The sequence below is a fragment of the Chiroxiphia lanceolata genome, chromosome 18, assembly GCF_009829145.1.
Source record: "Chiroxiphia lanceolata isolate bChiLan1 chromosome 18, bChiLan1.pri, whole genome shotgun sequence".
Classification (NCBI taxonomy): domain Eukaryota; kingdom Metazoa; phylum Chordata; class Aves; order Passeriformes; family Pipridae; genus Chiroxiphia; species Chiroxiphia lanceolata.
Genome location: NC_045654.1, coordinates 5,911,136 through 5,930,199, shown reverse-complemented (window position 1 = coordinate 5,930,199; position 19,064 = coordinate 5,911,136). Strand labels below are relative to the sequence as shown.

Here is a 19,064-nt window from a genome sequence, read left to right as displayed (position 1 = left end):
TTGTCAGAAACGTTCATCTCTGTTCTGCTGTAGAAACCAGTCTGGAAGCTCAAATCCAGCCATGGGTTCAGTGAAACAGCCAAGGATTTGTCCCAGGTAAGGCCGAGGAGGTCACATCCCTCAGACCTGATTGTTCTCTGAGCACCATGGCCACCCCACAAAGGTGATGATGGAGTGGGGAGAAGCACTGCCAAACCAGAGCTCCCACAGGTGCCAGCACCCAGGCAGGGGCAAGGCAGAGGAGGGTGCTCCTATGTTGTAGGGTTACCAATGCTCCTGCTCCCGTTCCCTTGTGCCACCTGCAGAAAGGAGAGGCAAGGGAGGGAAAAGGGGATTTTTTTCTTGTTTCACCATAGGAAGGATTTTCAAACCCTATAAATTCACTTTTGACAAGTGAACAGCTAAAGCAGATTAACCTTTTTGCTAATCCTCTATAATGGCTTTGGAATCTCCTTAACCAATAAGAAAATGATAAGAGCCTGTTTCTTTTCTTTTTATCTATATCTATATTGTCCTCCCTTGTCTGCATTTTTTTTCTTGCTTGTTTTATTTTCCTTTCCTTTTCTAATATGAAATAGCCCAGCGATCCTATCTCCCAGAGGCTCAGTAAACAGAACATCAAAAATCCCTTTCCTTTATTCCTCTCCGGTAACAGGGTGCAGAGAAGTGTCTGCCGATTGGGATTTGATTACCAGCAGCTATCAAAAGTCTCTTTGTAAGATCTGGATCCTAAATCCCATAATTCTTTGATAAAAGAAGTATTACCAGTCCATTTTCTGAAGTGAAAGGTACGAGAGGAATGAAAGAAAGCAATCAGTGGAGATCCTAATAGGCTAAATGCGTGTGCTGTGGGAAGGCAGGGCCAGGCCAGGGAGCCCAGGGAAAGGGGTCCTTTGTTAAGGATGGGGAAGGAGAACTAATCCGCTTCAGGCTTATGATTATTACAGCCAAGAGCAGAAATTGTGGGATCCTGCACCTGCCATGGCATGTCCCAGCTCACGAGCCCTACAGTCCTTCTGGACCGGCATGGTGTGGGGAGCAGGACCTGGCCCCACATCCACATTCTGTGCCAGTGTTTGGACATGAATGAAAGCTGGGAGCAGCTTGCGATGGTCCCTGGTGTTAGGGGATCACATCCCCAGTGTCTCTCTGTCGTGCTGACACCTTGGTAGGGCAGCAGTGAACATATCCAGACTGGGCAGCTACAGGGGCGTCTTCCTCTCAAACCTGCAGCAAACACGTAAAGATTCACAGACCATGGTTATAATCCATGTTATGTCATTGGAACAGCTGAAGGAGAGGCAAATACAGGGATGGAATTACAGAGAATGGTTTGGTTTTAAGTGAGTCACAGGTAGAATAGCCACAGGGCATCTCTTTCCAGAGCTGGGATACCTCCAAGGTGAGGAAGGGCAGGCAGTGAGCAGGGTCAAGTAGAAAAGAAGGGGGATTGAGAGGGGGTTCTCCTGGGAACTGGCTGTCAGCTTTGCATGATGCCAGAGCCATTGCTGTGGTTTGATGTGCAGTGGTTTCACAGCACCCACCTGTTTGTGTCCTCGGTGTGCCATGAGAGAGACTGGTAACTTCTCTCCCCTGCAAGGAAACACTGAGTGGGAGAGCAGTCCCCATGTGAGCTCCTGAGGCCTGGCTACTCACCTTGGCTTAAGCCTCACTGAGGGCAAGAGAACTTGGTTTAAACTTTCCTAAGCAACCTGAGCTCAATCACACCTTCTTCATTTTATTCCCAGCTACTTATTTCTGCCAGGCCTTGCTGTTTGCCTTTGTAAAGCGTCCCTTCCTTTCCTGAGTCACTGTTCCTGGCTGCAGCCTCAGCCCAGTTTCTCTGGCTGGACAGGACCTGGGAATTGAACTGGTTTTGGTGCTCTGGACTCACTGACCACAGGACTTCACTGCCTGCCTGAGAGCACACGGAGGCAGCAGCATCAGTCCTCCCCTTCCCTTCCCGACACTGAGCACAGCTCAGCTGTGCAGGAGGTGGTTACATGCCACTAAACTATGGTGCAGAACTGCTGTGAGCTACCAGTAATCTAATTTAATAAGGGCTTTGAATCCTTACAGAGAGTATGTTGGATACATGCAAAGTGTCTGCATTATCAGAGTGATTAGTGCAGCAGAGGTGGGGGAAAAGGGAAGGAGGGAAAACACAATTTCTCTGCTTTCAGCAGAAAATAAATCAACTTTCACAGAGAATTCTGGCACAGCCAAAGGCTGTGCTGTCATTAAAAAATGATTTTTTATTAAGCTGAACTCTCTCCTCTATTATATTGTGTGATATGACAGCTCTCTTTTGATGGGAAAGCTTTCATTTGGCCAGAGAAAGGGATAATTTGCTTCTTTTAAGGAGTTAATCCTCTGGTCCATTTCCGGGCTGGGAACAGCTATCCTCCCCCTTCCTTGAATGGGAGGCTGCAGCACAATGGAGATCATAACCACCTCAAATCTACACCCGAGATGGAGAAATCAGATTTCCTTCTCCACTCATTTTTGTGGGATTAGCTAAATCTTAGATCCACACTAACCCTTCACAAAGCTGCCAAGATTAGTTAGAATTTATTTTATTCACAGGGGGGTTTACGGTTTTCTTTCCAAAGGGATTATATCTCTCTCTATATATATTTAGGGTGGCTTCAGTCATAAAGCAGCTGGGTCAGAAGGAGGAAAAGTGTGCGTGTGTATGAAATAAAAACTCAGCTGCGAGAATGACAGTCACTTAAAATGCCAAGACAAAGCAGCGGTTCTGGATGGTTTTGCAGTCCATTTAAAAAGCCATATAAGCTGTCCTTTTCCTTGTGAGACCCCACTACGGAGCTAGTGCAGGCAGAGCAAACCCCCTCAGCCCAGGCTGCCTGTTTTCCCAGCACAGGATGACTTCAGAACCAGCACCAGACGCCGACCCCAGCAGGAGAGCCCTGAAGAAGCCGTGTCCGTTCAGCATCGAGGACATCCTCTCCAGCCCTGTGGAGAAGAGCCCCCAGGTCTTGGTCCCACTGTGCCTACGGAGCATCTTGGACTGCGCACCCAAAGGGCTGTGTGAGCTGGAGACCATCCCAGCCAGCTCCCTGCAGGAGGAAGAGGAGGAGGAGGAGGAAGAGGAAGAGCTGGAAGGGGCAGGCTGTGGCTGCTGCTGCTGTTCTCACACAAGCACCCGGTCCCTGCAGGACTCACCGGGTTGGCTGGGTGAGTGTCTGGGTTTGATTTGTGGCGTGGGGCTCACAGGGGGGCTGGTGATAGTGCTGGGTGTGGGGGAAAACCAGATTGTTCATTGACACTGTAGCATCTGGCCACGCTGGTCTCAGGCCCCAGCTCCAGTGAACTGAGCTCTGCTCTCAGCAAAACTCCCAACAGTTGGAATCCATTGCATCCAATCTGCAATGTTATCAGTCTGAAAAGCAGCAGGTGGTGTTTATTACTGATATTACTGGTTTAGTGTGAAACTCTTGAGAGGATGATGTGAAGTGTGGGTCCCCATGGCCATGCTGCCCACGTGCAGAGCTGTGCCTGTGCTTCCTGACAACACCAGCCCTGGAGAACTTCACTTGTCCCTTAAGGAAAAGAGTTTTGGCTACATCTCACAAAATTACTGCATCTAGGGTAAAAAAACCCTAGCAAACCCTTAAAAATGCAGTTCAAGAGCATCCTGAAAGTTCAGAAATCCGCCGTGTCAGGACCAAAACAGCTCCTCACCAGGCTGTGAGTTTCCAGCCATTTTCTGGAGCTGGCCATAGTGCACCTGGTAAGTGAGCAAGGGAGTGCTTCCCACCTGCATCCTTTTCCCAAATGATGCCCTAAGCTCTTCTCTCGCTTGTGTGGGGACCACTCAGCCCGTCACCCACTCCAGGTGACTGCACTATGCACGGGTGAAACTTGTGCCTGAGCTGCCTTGAGCAAGACGGGTGTTCCAGCCTCCCACTCCAGCACTGTCCCTCTCCCTGTCCCCTTGCAGATGCCCGGCTCCCCTGGCCCATGAGGCTCTTCCACTCAGCAGTCAGGGTCTGCAAGAGTCCCCAGGAGAACCCCAGCGAGCTGCAGACTTTCCACCAGATCCAGCGCCGGACGCGCCGGCACCGCACCATCTTCACCGAGGAGCAGCTGCAGGCCCTGGAGGCGCTTTTCCACCAGAACCAGTACCCGGACGTCGTCACCCGGGAGCACCTGGCAAACCGCATCCACCTGAAGGAGGAGAGGGTAGAGGTGAGGTCCTGCCACTCGGTGGGTGCTGCTTCCTGCAGTCCCCCAGGAGCACAGACCAGGGCTGTCTTTTTCAGGAGCTGCAGACCCAGGGCCTCGTTTTGAAATCTAGTCTTGTGTACTTGACAAAACAGGACTTGGGAATGGCAAACAATGGAAGAATATAAACCGGTTCTGCTGGGCTGATTTGTTCTGGTATCCAGTCCCACTGAGATGATGCCTCTCTCCCAGAACCACTTGTATAAACACATAGATGTGCCCAGCTCTGCCCATCCCCTGCACCCAAGTGTATATTCCTTACTCATGTGCTTTGCATGCCTTCTGAATTTGCCAGGGGAGGGTCCCAACTCCCTCGTGCCCCTTACCTGTATCTGAGCAGGATTGTAGTGGAGGGACTGATCATATCAGGAAATGTATTACAGTGTCCTAAAGCTCACATGGCTCAGCTCAGCAGCGTAGCTGCCTCCCCCCCTCTCAGTAACACATGAAAGGTAAAAGCCCTTTTCTTGCTTTGCACTTTTCTAGGTTTGGTTTAAAAATCGTCGGGCGAAGTGGCGGCACCAGAAGAGGGCGAGTGCCTCAGCACTGATCCTGCAGGGCACCAATCAGCCCCCCGAGGAGAGCTGTTAGTGCTGTGGGTGCTGTGGGTTCTGTGGGTGCTGCAGCTCAGCAGAGCGACACCGAGAGCATCCGCTGCCCGTGGCTGACGGGCTCTGCAGGGGGGGTAACCCGAGGGGCACTAATGAAGCAAGAGGGAATCTCTGTGATTCACAGAGGAGGAGGACAGGTAAAAGCAGACACGGCACTTTCACATCCCTCTTGCAAACCTAGTTCATGTGGCAAATAACTCGGCAGGCACGGCGCGCGGAGGACAGAGCTGTACCAGTGTTAAGTGTGTGTGCTTCAAGAGGGGAGAGTCCCCTTCTTGTCTGCGCTCTGTACCCATAGTATTTGTGCTTGGTTTACCACTGTACTTTGCAAAATATCCTGCAAATGAATGTTTCGTATTTGCAGCACCTCAGTGGCATCTGGAGTTGCTTTGGGGGTGGCACTTGCTGAACAGGTGATTCGTTCCATAATAAAGAACCCGGGGTTTGTCCCCACAGCCTGAGACAGGGATGAGCCATGAGTTGTGATGGGAGGGCTGGCACAGCCAGTGCTCAGCTCTCTGTGCTGCAGCCAGGTCCTGCCAGAGCGAGCCATGTCCGTGTTCCTGGCAGGGACAAAGAGAACCCGCGTCCTGTAGAGCACCAAGATCCATAAAACTGTAACGCCACCTCTGCCTGAGCAGCTGGGCGGGGGTCCTGCTCCCCAGGGACACCTTCCCCATTCCCGAGTCCGGGGATCCTGGGGTTTTTCTGAGGAGGCCTGAGGCGGCCGTGGGGGGTGCTGGGTGATCGTGCCTGGCTCTTATCCCAACTCCCATCCTGGTTCCCATCTCATCTCCCACCCCAGTTCCCTTTCTGCTCCCATTCCAGCTCCCTTCTCAGTTCCCTTACTGTTCCCATCCCAGTTCCCTTTCTGCTCCCATCCCAGTTCCCTTTCTGCTCCCATCCCGCTCCCATCCCAGTTCCCACTCCAATTCCCCTTCTGCGCCCATCCCATCTCCCATCCTAGTTCCCATCCCAGCTCCCATCTCGTTCCCATCCCAGCTCCCATCTCGTTCCCATCCCAGTTCCCTTTCTGCTCCCATTCCAGCTCCCATCCCAGTTCCCTTACTGCTCCCATTCCAGCTCCCATCCCAGCTCCCATCCCAGCTCCCACCCCAATTCCCCTTCTGCTCCTATCCCAGCTCCCATCCTAGTTCCCATCCCAGCTCCCATCTCGTTCCCATCCCAGCTCCCATCTCGTTCCCATCCCAGCTCCCATCCTAGTTCCCATCCCAGCTCCCATCTCGTTCCCATCCCAGTTCCCATCCTGACCCCTTGTCCCGGAGCGGGACCGGGCAGGTCCTCCCGTCCAGCAGGGGGCGCGCGCGGGCGTTCGGGCCGCCCCGTGGCGCGCAGCTGTGACGTCGCGGGGCGGAGGAGGAAGAGGCCGCGGCGGCCGCGGGCCCGACGCGATGGAGGCGCTGCCGGTGCCGCTGCCCGCGGCCTCCCCCGCCGCTCTGCTGCCCGCCACCGCCGCGGGCCCCGTCGCCGGGACGGCCAAGGAGGCGACGTCGCCGGCGCCGAGGCAGGCGAAGAAGATCCTGGACGAGGACGCCTACATCGAGGTGAGGCGGCGGGCCCGGCAGGCCCCGCTCCGCCGCTGCCCGGGCCGAGCGCTTCGGGTCGGCCCGGCCGAGTCCGCCCGCGGCCGCTACCCTCTGTAACCGCGGCTGCGGGTCGCGACAGCGCCGTGGCCGCCCCCCGGGCCTACGGCGGCAGCTGAGAGCGCTCCGCCACTGGCGCGGGGCCCGCGGGCTGCCCGTCCTGCCCGGGGCTGTGCGCGGCCGGCCCCGAGCTCAGCCGGCGCTCCCGGGTGTCCCGGCGTGGCTGAGCAACCGCCTCTGTTTGCAGAGCTTGGAGAAGATCATTCAGCGGGATTTCTTCCCCGACGTGGAGAAGCTGCGGGCGCAGAAGGAGTATCTGGAGGCTGAGGAAAACGGCGACTTGGAGAAGATGAGGCAAATTGCCATCAAGTTTGGCTCCTCCTTGAGCAAATCGTCGAGGGACACACCTGCACCCTGTAAGAAGTGCCTCTCTGGGGCATCGGGAGTTTGTATCTGATACTGTTGCTCTGCTTTATCTAACTTGGTGCAGACGGTGCTTATCTGGAAGGTTAAAGGTTGACACTGCATGAGAGTTACTGTCCCAGATTGGGCAGTAGCCACTGTCTGGTAGCTGATGCTGAATCTCTCTTTGATGATATCTGATAACTCCTTATTGAAGGAAGGGTTTTGGACAAAGCAACTTTTGAATAACTGTTCCTTAAAGGCATCTTTTGCCAAGTTCCTGCTCCCTGGGGAATGTTACGTGCTCTAATGTGCAATATTAACACTATCAGAAATCCTAAGTTGTGTTTTGAATCCTTACTGTAGTTTTAGGGGTTCTTGCTGCACCTACAGATGTGTAAGATTTTCATGTATTAGGGACAGAAAGTGTTGGAAGCTCGTGGTTATCAGAGGTTCCCACAGCAGGCATCCAATGTTCTGTGTTTTCCTTTCACTTCCAGGGTTTTATATTACTTTCATATTTTTATACTCCTAATTTATACTTTGTTTTTACACTTCTATATTATACTTTTATACATTTTATATTACTCTTTCAGGGTTTTATATTTAAGCCCAGCCCCTGGCTGAACTCTCTCAGTGGGGCTTGAGTAAGTGGCTTTATTGTGACAAGGGACACATGTCACCAGGGGGTTTCCCTTCCTCCTCAGTGCAGGTGCTGGCCCTGGGCTGGGTTAGGATTGTTCTGCTGTTCCTTCTGTAGGTAAAAGCAGGAGGTGGGGTGGCAAATACACTGGGCTGTGGCTCTCCTGGGAATTTCTCCCAGGAGGAGAAAAACGATGTCTTAGATGAGACGAAAATCTAGACAGGATTGAATACAGTATTTTGGCGTCTTTCCACAAGTTTTTAATTAATTTGTCCTCTTGATGTGCCTTCTGTGACTTGTTTTGCACGTGACCCTCAGAGCAAGGCTCCTGATATGTGCTCTGGTGAGCACATATAAATAAAGTGAACCTTTATTTTCTGTGACAGATGTTACCCCAGCCACGTTTGAAACCCCAGAAGTGCATCCAGGCGGCCTTCCACTGGGAAGTAAATCCAAAGGTGGCATTAAATCTTCAGAGGAAGGTAGGAAAACGTTGTTTCTCTAGCTGAATTCTTCAGCAGCAGGAAAATATTCTTGTGAGCCCTGTCTCCTCTAAGGGTTTTGGGTACTTAGAACATGTTTAAGCAGTTTTCCTTTAACCTTCTGGTAGGTGAAAATGATCCCTCTGAAGTTGAACTTGATGTGATGTTTTACATTTAATGTTTTATGTCATCGGTGTGAATTCTCTTTGTGGCTGTGTAAGTTCTTAACTCAGCTGATCTCTTCAAAGGCAGTAAATTTTTCCTGTGTCACCTGAGATAAATTCTGTCAGTAAGCAAAGACTGTAGGGGCAGAGCTGTCTGTAGGGCACGTTACAAATGTCTGCTAGCAGCTATCCTCTTATGTGCTTTACCATTGAAACAAATAGCTATAAAGGCCATAAAAGATTTTATGTAAAAGATGGTTATATGTGTTCCAAAAAAGATTTATTCCCGTGTGAATGTATTTGTTTCACCGAGTTCCATGTTAGTTGTCAGTGTGTCTGTGGAAGGCTCGCTGCCAGGAGGATTAGCAGTTATATGTAGTGCTCTCACAGAAAGGGAGGCGTTAACCTTTCTCAGGCTTCTTCCCTCCTCTTGTTAGGAGAAGCAGAAAAAGATGATAAAGATGCCCTTCCCAGCCTGGACACCTTCCTGGCCAAGCACACGAGTGAAGATAATGCTTCGTTTGAGCAGATCATGGAGGTGGCCAAGGAGAAGGAGAAGGTCAAGCACGCGTGGCTGTACAGTGCAGAGGAGGAGTACAGCAGGGTAGGAGCTGCCCTTCCAGAGGGACACGGCAGGGAAATGCCAGTTCACTCTCTTGCTTGCTTGCTTGATAAACAGAATATTGTCTTGCCTTCTGGTTTCTTATCTTACTATAAATACTGATGAGAATTGTTGGCTCTGAGCATGGGGCTGTTGCATTGGGCTGTTAAATCACTCATATTATTGAATAAGAGTAGAAAGACCTCAATTTTGCATAGTGGGTGCATAGGTTGATCATGACTAAGTCTGAGCTAAGCCTGAGTCCTGTGGCTGCTCTTTGCTTCTTTGTGCAGTCCTATTTTTTCCCCATCTGTAAGAACAGTGTTGACTTAGTTGCTGAGGATTTGTCTCTTAAAGCTTTGAGACTGCAAAGCACTGCACTGAGTGCAGATATTGCTGTCCTTGACAGTCTCCTCCGTAAGCAGCAACACCAGGGAGAGCAGCTGAGAACAGTTCCTGGTATTTGTCCATCAGCCCTTTATTGTTTGTAGTTAGACTGTGTGTCTCATTTCAGTTTTCTGTTACCAGTCCTAACCCCTTCAGCTGCCCCAGCACAGTACTGTGTGAGCATTGCTGGCTGTGCTGTCCTCCTCAGCTCCCTTTGGAGCAGGTCCAGAGCTGTTCTGGGGCTGCCTTGTCAATCCTTAACCATCAGCAGCTGGCAGTGCTGCCAGATGTGTCAGTGATGGGTGAGGGCTGCAGTGCCTTTAATGAAGTTTGGCACTGACACGAGTGTTTACTGCTGTTGTTGTGAGGGAGTGTTATTTTTTTATCCCAGCTAATAAAAACCCTCAGAGTCTGTTACAGTAAAAATGCCCTCTGTGGCTCATTATACATCTTGAATGCTTTCATCCAGAATTAAAAGACAGGCAGCAGGAGAGCTCTTGCAAAGCACAGGGGTTGTTTCAGGTCAAGGTGAAGCTACTGGAGCTGGAGTTGTGTCTTGCTGTCAGCCAGCACTCTAGTCAGACCTTACATTTCCTTGCATAGTGTGCTTCATAGGGAGTGGTTGTTTGGAAGCTCACCTGGGATCAGGATGGTTTCTCAAATGCCAATTACCAAAGAGAGAGTGCTTGTGCTGTGCCTGATGCAAAGTGTGCAAGGTGGCTGAGCCTGTGATTGACCTCTCCAAAGTGTGTCTGCCTGAATAAAAGATTGCAGGAGACTGTTTCAGACCTCTATTTTTTTTTCTACCCTTTTAAATTTTTTTCCTATTGCCTTTTCAGCGACAAAATGAAAACCTGGCACTTCCTTCAGCAGAGCAGCAAGCTCTGGAGAATGTGAAGGCTGGACTGGATACCTGGGAATACACAGCTCGGAACACCCTCATGTATTATCCAACAGGTGAGGCACACAGGTCTCATGGGAAAGGCATTGGTTCTGGTGGGTTGACTCCAAACAGTGCTTACAGCATTTCTATATGTGACTGAGCAGCTCTTACAAGTTTTTTTTTTTCTGTGAAGCTCAGATATGCAAAATTGTTTTAAAAAAGTAATTTTTTCTTTTTTTCCTTTTCTTTCTTACTTTCTTGGTCCGTTGCCTCTGATTCCAAACTTGGATCATATTCTATTTGTCTCTGAAAAGCTCATTATCTTATTATAAAAGCACTTGTTTTCAGGAGCCAAGTCTGTCTTTATGAGCACTTTGTTGTCATCTTTATTCATTCTTTGCTTCTGCTCAAAGAGTGCTACTTGGGCTTATATGGAAAAATACATAATTTTGTAAGTGCAGTTTTCTTTTTTGGCTATAAAGTGTACAGTTGGTAATTTCTGTAAACCAGTGAAGTAGAGAAAAGAAAGCCTTGTTTACTTTTTTCTTTAAACTAAAAATTCGATTTCAGGTGGTACAAAGCATGCATCTAGTGCAAATGTTGTTTTAAGTTGCTAGAGATACACACTGAAATTGCTGATGTGTTGTGTAGGAATGTGTGGCAGGTGCCATGTTAATCAGGAGCTTTAGAGCAACTGCCTGGTGTTGCCTGAGCCCTTTCTTAAAAGACATTTTGCTTTTCAAGGTGTACCTGACGAGAGTGATGTCTTTAAGAAGCCCAGGGAAGTTGTCCATCGAAACACCCGCTTTGTGAAGGACCCTTTTAGTCAAGCTGTGAGCAAATCCCAGCTCCAGCAAGCTGCAGCCCTCAATGCTCAGGTTGGATAATCTTACTTCTTCTCACTAAAACCTGGTTTTTGCTCTGCCCTCTGGTGTGGTTCATCCACCAGGAGAGCTGTGTGTGTGTGCTGGGTACAGCTGACTCACACCTTTCTCCACGTGAATGGCCTTGTCTTTTTTATTTCAGTACAAACAGGGCAAAGTGGGACCAGATGGGAAAGAACTGATACCCCAGGAGTCTCCAAAAGTGAATGGATATGGGTTTGTGGCTACCCCCTCTCCTGCCCCTGGTAAGAGAATTTTCTTATTTCTCTATTTTAAGATGCACTTATTTTGATGCTCTCTTTGTTCAACACCAGGGTGTCATTACTGGGTTAGACAAGGAGGTAAAGCCTATCTGTGTGTATCTATCTGTGTGTATCTCATGAGCTGGTGACATTTTGTGTGCTGTGTATGGCAGCTCAATGCAGGGCTTAAATCTCAGTCCAGTCCACTGCTGGAAGTCACACTGTACTGAAGGCTCTGAGCCAGCTGCTGTGCCATTCATCGCTCAGGAATCATCTGGGGCATGGTGAGCCTCCCTTGGCAACTGCAGTGTTGCAGCTGCTTGTTTTATCCCTGGGTGATGCCTTTCTAGAACTTAAAGATAAGAATTCAAAATTTCACAAACACTAATCTTCTAACAAGCTCAGGTGCTTATTCAAAATGAGGAATATTCGTGTCAGTGTGTCCTGACTCGGTGATGGTTCAGCCTGGCTCAGAGGGATGTGCCATATCTCACTTCATTCACAGTCTAACCCACTGTTTTCATCCAGGTCTTTTTAGGTTCTTCCTTTATTTGCATGTACTTGTGTATTATAGATTCCTTTGGTTCAGATGTAGTAGCTGCGGGATGCTTTCAGTTAGAACAGACTGATTATTTTTCTTTCGGTTGAAACATGGTACTGAATTTATAGCTGTTCTTCACCAGCCCCGCTGGTTTCTCTGGTTCTTTATCATTATCCCGAAGACTGACCGTACTGGGGCTTTCCCTCCGGGAAGCCTGTAGGTGGCGTTTGGAGCGCACCTCCTTTATCCATTGTCAGTGCCTTTTCCAAGCGCTGGACAGCACGATTTTCTAGCCAGAGATTTAATCGGGCTCTTAGAAATTGTTCTGCAGCTGTTGGCCAAGGCACAGTCACTGTTTGGCACAGGGTGGCCCCAAGGTGACTGGAGGGTACAATTGGCTGTAACATGTTTTTAAGTCCTCTGCCCCTCTTCCTAATTTAAAGAGTTCCCCATGTTGAAGGAGTTTTCATACAGTGGCAGAGGGGAAGAGTAGTACTGCAGAGAGAAAAGTGAAAGTGTCACTAGGCAAAAGCTCACCAAATGTAAAAATAAACACATAGAAAGGATGGTGCTTGGCTGTTGTAACTGAGACAGTGACACAGCTACAGACAATCCTGGGAGTTTAAGGTGTAAGGGAGTTTGATGGGAACCACGTTACTGTTTGCATTGGCTGTGATTTCCTCTGCAGTGGAGGGGCTCCTTGGTGTGTGGATGAATTTGCTGCATTTCCTAATTTACTTCTCTCTTCTTTTTTGTGGTGAATGGACAGTCAAATGTCTTGCATGGGCATGACTTTTTAAATTTGTTTTTAGGTGTGAATGAGTCTCCTTTTATGACATGGGGTGAAATTGAGAGCACCCCTTTGCGTCTGGAAGGGTCAGAAACACCCTATGTGGACAGAACACCTGGACCAGCCTTCAAGGTATTTCATGTCAGGGAGTCAACATCCCATTCATTTTTTAGGGGGGAGGACTAAGAAGGGAAAGGCAAGTGAGTAAGTAATAGATTAACATTGTTGTGGAGTGTGACACATCTCTGGGTGGTGTTCCCAGTCCTTGAGACTAATAATCTAGTTTGTGCTTGGAGGGTGGAGGTGGGCACAGATGCACACGAAAGACACTTGCTGGAGGTACCTGAGGTGCAATACACACTGTTGGAAGGAAAATGAGATTCTGTATTTGATGATGGACCCAGACAGAGGGGCTTTCAGAGGAAGCTGAAGAGACACTCGATTTCTCTGATTTTAATGTATGAACGGGTGGAAATTGTAGGATTTCCCTCTGTCTGGATCTTCTGGCTGTCACAGCCTGAGGCAGATGTATCAATTGAGAGTAGAAAAGACATGCTGCCTTTGCTAATGGCACCTAACCCTGCGTGCTACCTGTCCCCTGCTGGTGTCACTGTATGCGAGCTGAGACTCTTGAGTTTCAGAAAGGTGTAATTTGCTGTACGTGCCTCTTGTTTTGTCAGACTCCAAAGCCTTTGACTGGTTCTCCTGCTGTTTAGCAATGTCTGTGTTTGCCTGAGAGCTGGCTGGCTACAGGCCAGGCAAGACACAAGTGACATTGTTTGTCTAGGAGAGACAGCAGGAGGAAATGCCAGAGGTAATGGCTGCTTCCTTGGCTGGACTGGTTTTGCCATTTCTATTACTTGCTAAGGCAGGTTGAAGGTCTCTGTGTCCTCTCTGGCTTTTTTTATAGCAGCAGAGAGGTGCAGGCTGACCCAACCTCTCCCTGGTTTAGATCCCTGTACACTGGAATCCAGCTGTGAAGGGGCTTTAACTCACTTTTGCAGCACTCATGAGTGAACTGTGTGATGCCTTTACAGATCCTGGAGCCTGGGCGCCGTGAGAGGTTGGGACTCAAGATGGCCAATGAAGTGGCAGCAAAAAACCGAGCAAAGAAGCAGGAGGCACTTCGAAAAGTGACAGAAAACTTGGCCAGGTGAGACTTCTGTTTTGACAGCAGAACTGGGGATGGGTGTTATCTGATGGGATTTAAATCAGCAGATGTAGAAAGGAAGGAATGGTGGAAGGGAAGGATACTGGAAGCAGGAAAAGGTACACTCGAACTGAAAGTTTTTAGAAATTAAAAATTTAGATATTAAAAAACTTAATCCCTGAGGGAAGGTGGCTGGTGGCTGTCCCTGATACCCCCTCTTGTCAGCACTGCTGTTCTGCCCTACAGCCACCCAGCAGTGGATCAATGTCTTGCCTCATTGCAAAGAGGAGACACGGTAAGAGTTGTGTGGCTGGGTCATGGGAAGGACAGAACAGGCTCAAAGCAAATGTCAGGCAGTGCCACTGGAGGCAGGTTTGGGAGGGATGTAGGAGGTTTCTCTACCACTTCTCTCTAGAGATACAGGCTGTGTTTACCTGCAGGCAGGATGATTTCTGCAGGCAGCGGGTCTGGTCTGTGGGGGGAGTGGATACTGAGCTCACCTGTGGAGGCAATAATGATTTTTGTGATAGAAGCAGATTTTTTTACTGTAAAAATCTTTTAAAACTATTTATTCTATTTCAGCCTCACTCCAAAAGGACTAAGCCCAGCAATGTCACCAGCTTTGCAAAGACTGGTAAACAGGACTGCAAGTAAATACACCGACAAAGCCCTGCGAGCCAGCTACACCCCCTCCCCAGCCCACACAGGAACTCCTGGTTACAAGACCCCAGCCAGTGGGGCCCAAACACCCCAGAGCACCCCACAGTCTAGGACAGTGTCTCACACACCAGTATCTCAGGATACTACATCGATCACGGACAATTTACTGCAGCTTCCTAAAAGAAGAAAAGCATCTGATTTCCTCTGAATATTCCAGTCACTAGGAAGGTGGTGGTGACCTGGCTGTGCTCAGAACTGCAGACTGGTTGTTGGAAACTGGGAAAATGAAGATAATTTTCTCTGTTTAAGCTGGCCATACATTTGAATTTGTTTCTGTACAGATATGTCTGTTTCTAAAATGGGCTAAGCCTTCCTAAAAGGCTGAACTAGACTTTGTTCCAGCTTGTCAAACTTCTTTGAGTTTGTACTTTGCAGAAGAGAGGACACAACTGTGTATACTGAGACATAACACAGAATTTTGGAGAGGTTCTCTTTAATTTGAATTTAAACTGATGCAGTTCACAAGTTAGACCAACTTTGTGATCCTATTAAAACCAGCAGTCCTTAAGAGGATCCCTGTTCCTCCTCCACTCCTTACACTTGTGCAGAATGGGATTTGCCTTGCTGCTTTTCCTCAGGCTTTTCTTTCCACGGATTTTGGGCTCGCCTTCTTCTGCAGCTGGCAGAGGGGAAGGGACCAGATTTGTTTTTATAGCTGCTCTGTGTGTGACTCAAAAGACTTGACGATGTTGATGATCACAACACAAGGGCTGGGGACAGTCCTGAGTCATCCACCAGGATGACAGTGCCATTCTGGAGGACAGAAGTGGTACTTCTGATAGCCACACAGGGGCTTTTTTTTGGTGTTTTCCTCCCATTCTTTGAAACTTTTGGCTAATTTTTAGAACAACCAAAAAAAAAAAAGCAAAGCAATTTTAACCATTTGTAGCCTGCTCTCAGAGCTGTGGTTACTCCTGGAGAAGAACCATTTAGGAGGAAGCAGAAGTAGCCAGATGTGTGCACTTCTTGCACCACACCTGAGTACAAGACAGCCTGTGTAACGCTTGGCAGTGTTGACATTTGCTCTAATCACGTGATGTTTTACTGAAGGAACGTCCATGGAAAGTTTTATGCAGCTCTGAGGATCTGCAGCCTGCTCTAAGGTCTGGGGTGTTGGATGCTGTGTTTGTCTTGGTGGAGAACTTCCTCCTCTGTGGTTTCCCCTGCCACTTCCAAAACTTGTGTCCCTGACTCCGAAAAACCCTTCCAAGGGACTTGGGTTTTATAGTGCACCTTGTAAAAATAAATTGATCAACATGGCATTTCCAGGAATCATGACTCAAGAAATCAATAATTTTTCCCTTTTTTGTCCAGAAATAACTGAAGGCTAAGTTTTTTCTTTAAGCTAAAAAATTATTCTCAGGTACCCCTGAATGAATGTAAAAGGAATCCATTTACTAAAGTTTCCATGCTTTCAGAGATGTCCTTTAAGGACAGAACTGGCTAAATACCAATCAAGTTCTTAGGTAATTTCAAATACTAATTATTTATTTCATAGTGAAATGCTTATCTCTATTAAACATAGGAGCTCTCTTGGAGTGCACAGGCAGATGGTCAGGCCCTGGCCTGGAGTTTGGGTTGCTGAGGGGACCAGGAGCAAGGAGTAGATGTGAGATTCCTGTCCATTTGTGGGTGTGGCAGTTCTCTCTTCTGAGTGGGGGATGTACTTGAAGATGGGCAGTGTTTCAGGGGCCATGGATGGGGAGTACACGTGGGTCAGGAGCGGGATGTGACGTGTCTGCCATGGCATTTTAAACTGGTTGTGCTCATACCAAGGTATAGCTGGAATAATAGAAAGGGAAATAGGATGTCTGAGAGTGGTTAGTTCCATGTTGTGCAATTCAGGCCTAAAAGCAGATTGCATTAAATATCCTGTGGATGGTGTTGGTTTTGTGTTTGCCCTCAAGTGAATTAGCCTAGACAGCTGTACTAAAATCACAGTCTTGATTCTGCCACACTGAAGGGCCTTCACACGGTTTCTGGAAATGTAATTTCTTTTCAGTTGAATGCTATAAAACTGGATCTCTTGAAGGGGCTGTAGTGCTCTTCAGATTGGCTGTTCTGTAATGCCTGCTGTAATATCTGGTCTCTGCTTCCTGCTGCAGTTCAGCCCCTGATATCTGTAATTAGGGAATCAGTAAATTCTTTGTTGTGAGATATTTTTGCTGCTATAGCAGTGGCAGATAATCTGCCTTACAGGGCCAAATCTAGTGTGAAAAACCATCTTGGTTCTTGATGACTTGTGATTTTTCTCTTTTCCTCTCATTTTTCAGCAGGTTATTTTTCTGTTGCTGTTGCAGTTCCTGTGTGCAAAGTCCAAGCACACTTCCTCAACCAGAATAGCACCCAGAGCTCTCCTGAGGCTGCAGGGGTGGTTGGTGGTGAGCAGTGGTGGCCGTGGGGCTCTCCTGGTGGCAGGGCTGGCTGCTGTGGATTATGGGCTGCTTGGAAATTGCAGGAGCCTCACTGGACCTGGGGCCATGTGATGTGACGGGGCTGTAATACCACATCCAGAGCCTTGGGTGCTTGCACGTGCAGCCTGGGCCTTGGCTACTTGCTCTATGCAGGATAGATGAAAGACCACAAGAGATTTATGTTCTGATAAGTCTCATCACTGAACCCTTCACCTTCAGGACCAGGAGCCTTTCCCTGGGCCGGGGGTAACCACCCCTGCCATGGTACAGGGGCTGCAGCTTTTCATCCACCTGAGAACAGGTTCCTCTAAGGGCTGAGGCTCTCTGCTGCTTTCTACTTCTCTGATTATTTAGCTAGAAGGGAAGCTGTGGTTGGAGATACTTTGTTGTTTTGGGGGATTGGGCTATTTCTCTGCAAAAATAGAGGAAATGGATCTGCTCACTCAGGGGAGTGGGAAATGAAGCAATTCCCACTTCCTCATATTTGCATTTGATGCTGGCCCAACAGCAGCTGGCTACAAACCCCAGCTCAGGGTCAGGCCAGGACCAGAGCCAGGTTCAGCCACCACCCCCATTAGCCCCTTCTCTCTGTCTCCCTGGCCACAGCAGCACAGGTGCTCTGCTCTTGCTGGTTAGAGAAATACTTGTTCCCAGTAGGAAACAGTGTGCCTGGGACGTGCCAGCTCCTGCACACTCTGGGCAGAGCCAGGGCCAAGCAACCTGTGCCCTGTTCTCATGGTGGAGGCATCGTGGGATATTTAATTATGCATCATGGTGTATGGTGCAATGCCCAGCCCTGGGTGCTGTCGGTTTGGGGTGGATAAGGAATGCCCTGGATCAGCCTAGGGCTGGCCTGTGAAGCTGTGCTGCAGGAAGCCAGGCTCAGAACAGCCTGTCCCCACAGCATCCCATGGGAGGAGCAAAGCTGGGAGTTTGATGCTTATGCTTTGTACTGGAGTATGTTGTCATACTTTGGGTCCCCGTGGACGCTCAGATCATGACAGTATTTGGCAGTACACACAAGTTGGGAAAGTGGGTTTTGGCCTAAATCTTCAGGCAGTGTCCTGCTGCTTGTGACACACTCCAGAGGGTCCTTAAGCACATGTCCCCAGCCACACAGTGCTCCTGGAGCCCCCAGGGCTCACAGCTCCAAGCTCAGGCTTGCTGCTACCCCAGCAGCAGGGACCTCTTGGCAGGCACCAATTTCCACTGCCACAGTAAACTTCACGTTTATGTTTGGAAAAAACATCTCCCTGGTGCTGCTGATCTGAGCATGGCTGCAGCTCCCATGGGGCCAAAGGAGATGCTATTCTAGAAATCCCACAGAAGCCCTCATTCCATGCCTGCAGGTCAGCAGCTGGCCTGGACAGTGGCTGAGGGGGAGCAGAAGTATCTGTACATCCATCGGGAATAGCCCTGAGGGAAGTTTGTTGCTGGGTATAGTGAGTAACTGATATTAACAGGGAAACGAGGAGTGTGTAAAATTGAGCCAAAATGGTTTTAGTGTTTTATTTGAGAACTTCAAATTGTAGCATAAGAGTGGAAAACACCTTGTTGTAAACAAAAATAAAAAATTACAAAAATGTCCCAGGCAGTTTCCCAGATTGTGACTTTGGCTCTGAACAAGATTATACTGAAAAGCTGGAACTCCCTGCAGAGGAAGGTGAGGGCTCTCTGCTGACCCCAGTAGCCGTTGTGCCTGGCCCCTGCCTGAGCTCGTGCCCTGGCGCTGCCCAAACACTTCCAGTTGTCAGAGGAAATTCTAGATCAATTTGGGAAGCAGGTGTTGATGCTAAAACTGCCTTTTGATCCAAAATGCCACCTGGGCTGACCTCCATCCAGCACCAGTTGTGGCACTGGGCCGCTGCCTCCTCCCCAGTGGCAACACCCAGGGTCAAATTCCTACAGGCACCTGTCACTTGCAATGCCACTAAACACGACCTGAGCTGCACAATTAGCTTTCTTTATGCATTTCCTCTCTGTCTGGGCCTGGGAGCTGGGAACGTGGTTTTTCCAGGGGGTGTGGAAACACAAGCCATCTCCAGCACGGGCTGTGGGGATGTCCCAGGTGCCACCCCTGCAGAGACTGTCCCAGCCTGCCCTCGGTAGGTGGGAGCAGAGTAATGAAGAGGCAAATGATGGTCAACCTGGGAGCCCGCTGGGTCAGGGAGGGTGGTGACACTGGGAAGTGTCTGCAGGGGCTGGTGAAGGCCATTGCAGCAGGGATGGAGGCGACCTGGAAGGGCCATCCTGGGAGACAGAAGAGTGTGGCTGGGGCTGGGGACAGGCTTTCTGGTG

At 49.2% G+C, this 19,064-nt stretch overlaps 2 protein-coding genes across 2 annotated transcripts; both read left to right on the top strand.

The window, feature by feature from the left end:
- Positions 1-21: 21 nt before the first annotated feature.
- On the top strand, positions 22-4,839 carry GSC2 (goosecoid homeobox 2). The gene is made up of 4 exons (XM_032705944.1): positions 22-96; positions 2,880-3,198; positions 3,965-4,212; positions 4,735-4,839. The coding sequence occupies exons 2-4, from the start codon at positions 2,886-2,888 to the stop codon at positions 4,837-4,839; spliced, it is 666 nt and encodes a 221-aa protein (XP_032561835.1). The 5' UTR covers positions 22-96; positions 2,880-2,885.
- A 1,432-nt stretch (positions 4,840-6,271) lies between these two features.
- Positions 6,272-15,624, top strand: ESS2 (ess-2 splicing factor homolog). Its single transcript, XM_032706039.1, has 10 exons — positions 6,272-6,424; positions 6,711-6,879; positions 7,895-7,990; positions 8,592-8,758; positions 9,982-10,099; positions 10,770-10,903; positions 11,052-11,154; positions 12,505-12,614; positions 13,520-13,635; positions 14,215-15,624. The coding sequence occupies exons 1-10, from the start codon at positions 6,272-6,274 to the stop codon at positions 14,498-14,500; spliced, it is 1,452 nt and encodes a 483-aa protein (XP_032561930.1). The 3' UTR covers positions 14,501-15,624.
- Positions 15,625-19,064: the final 3,440 nt, after the last annotated feature.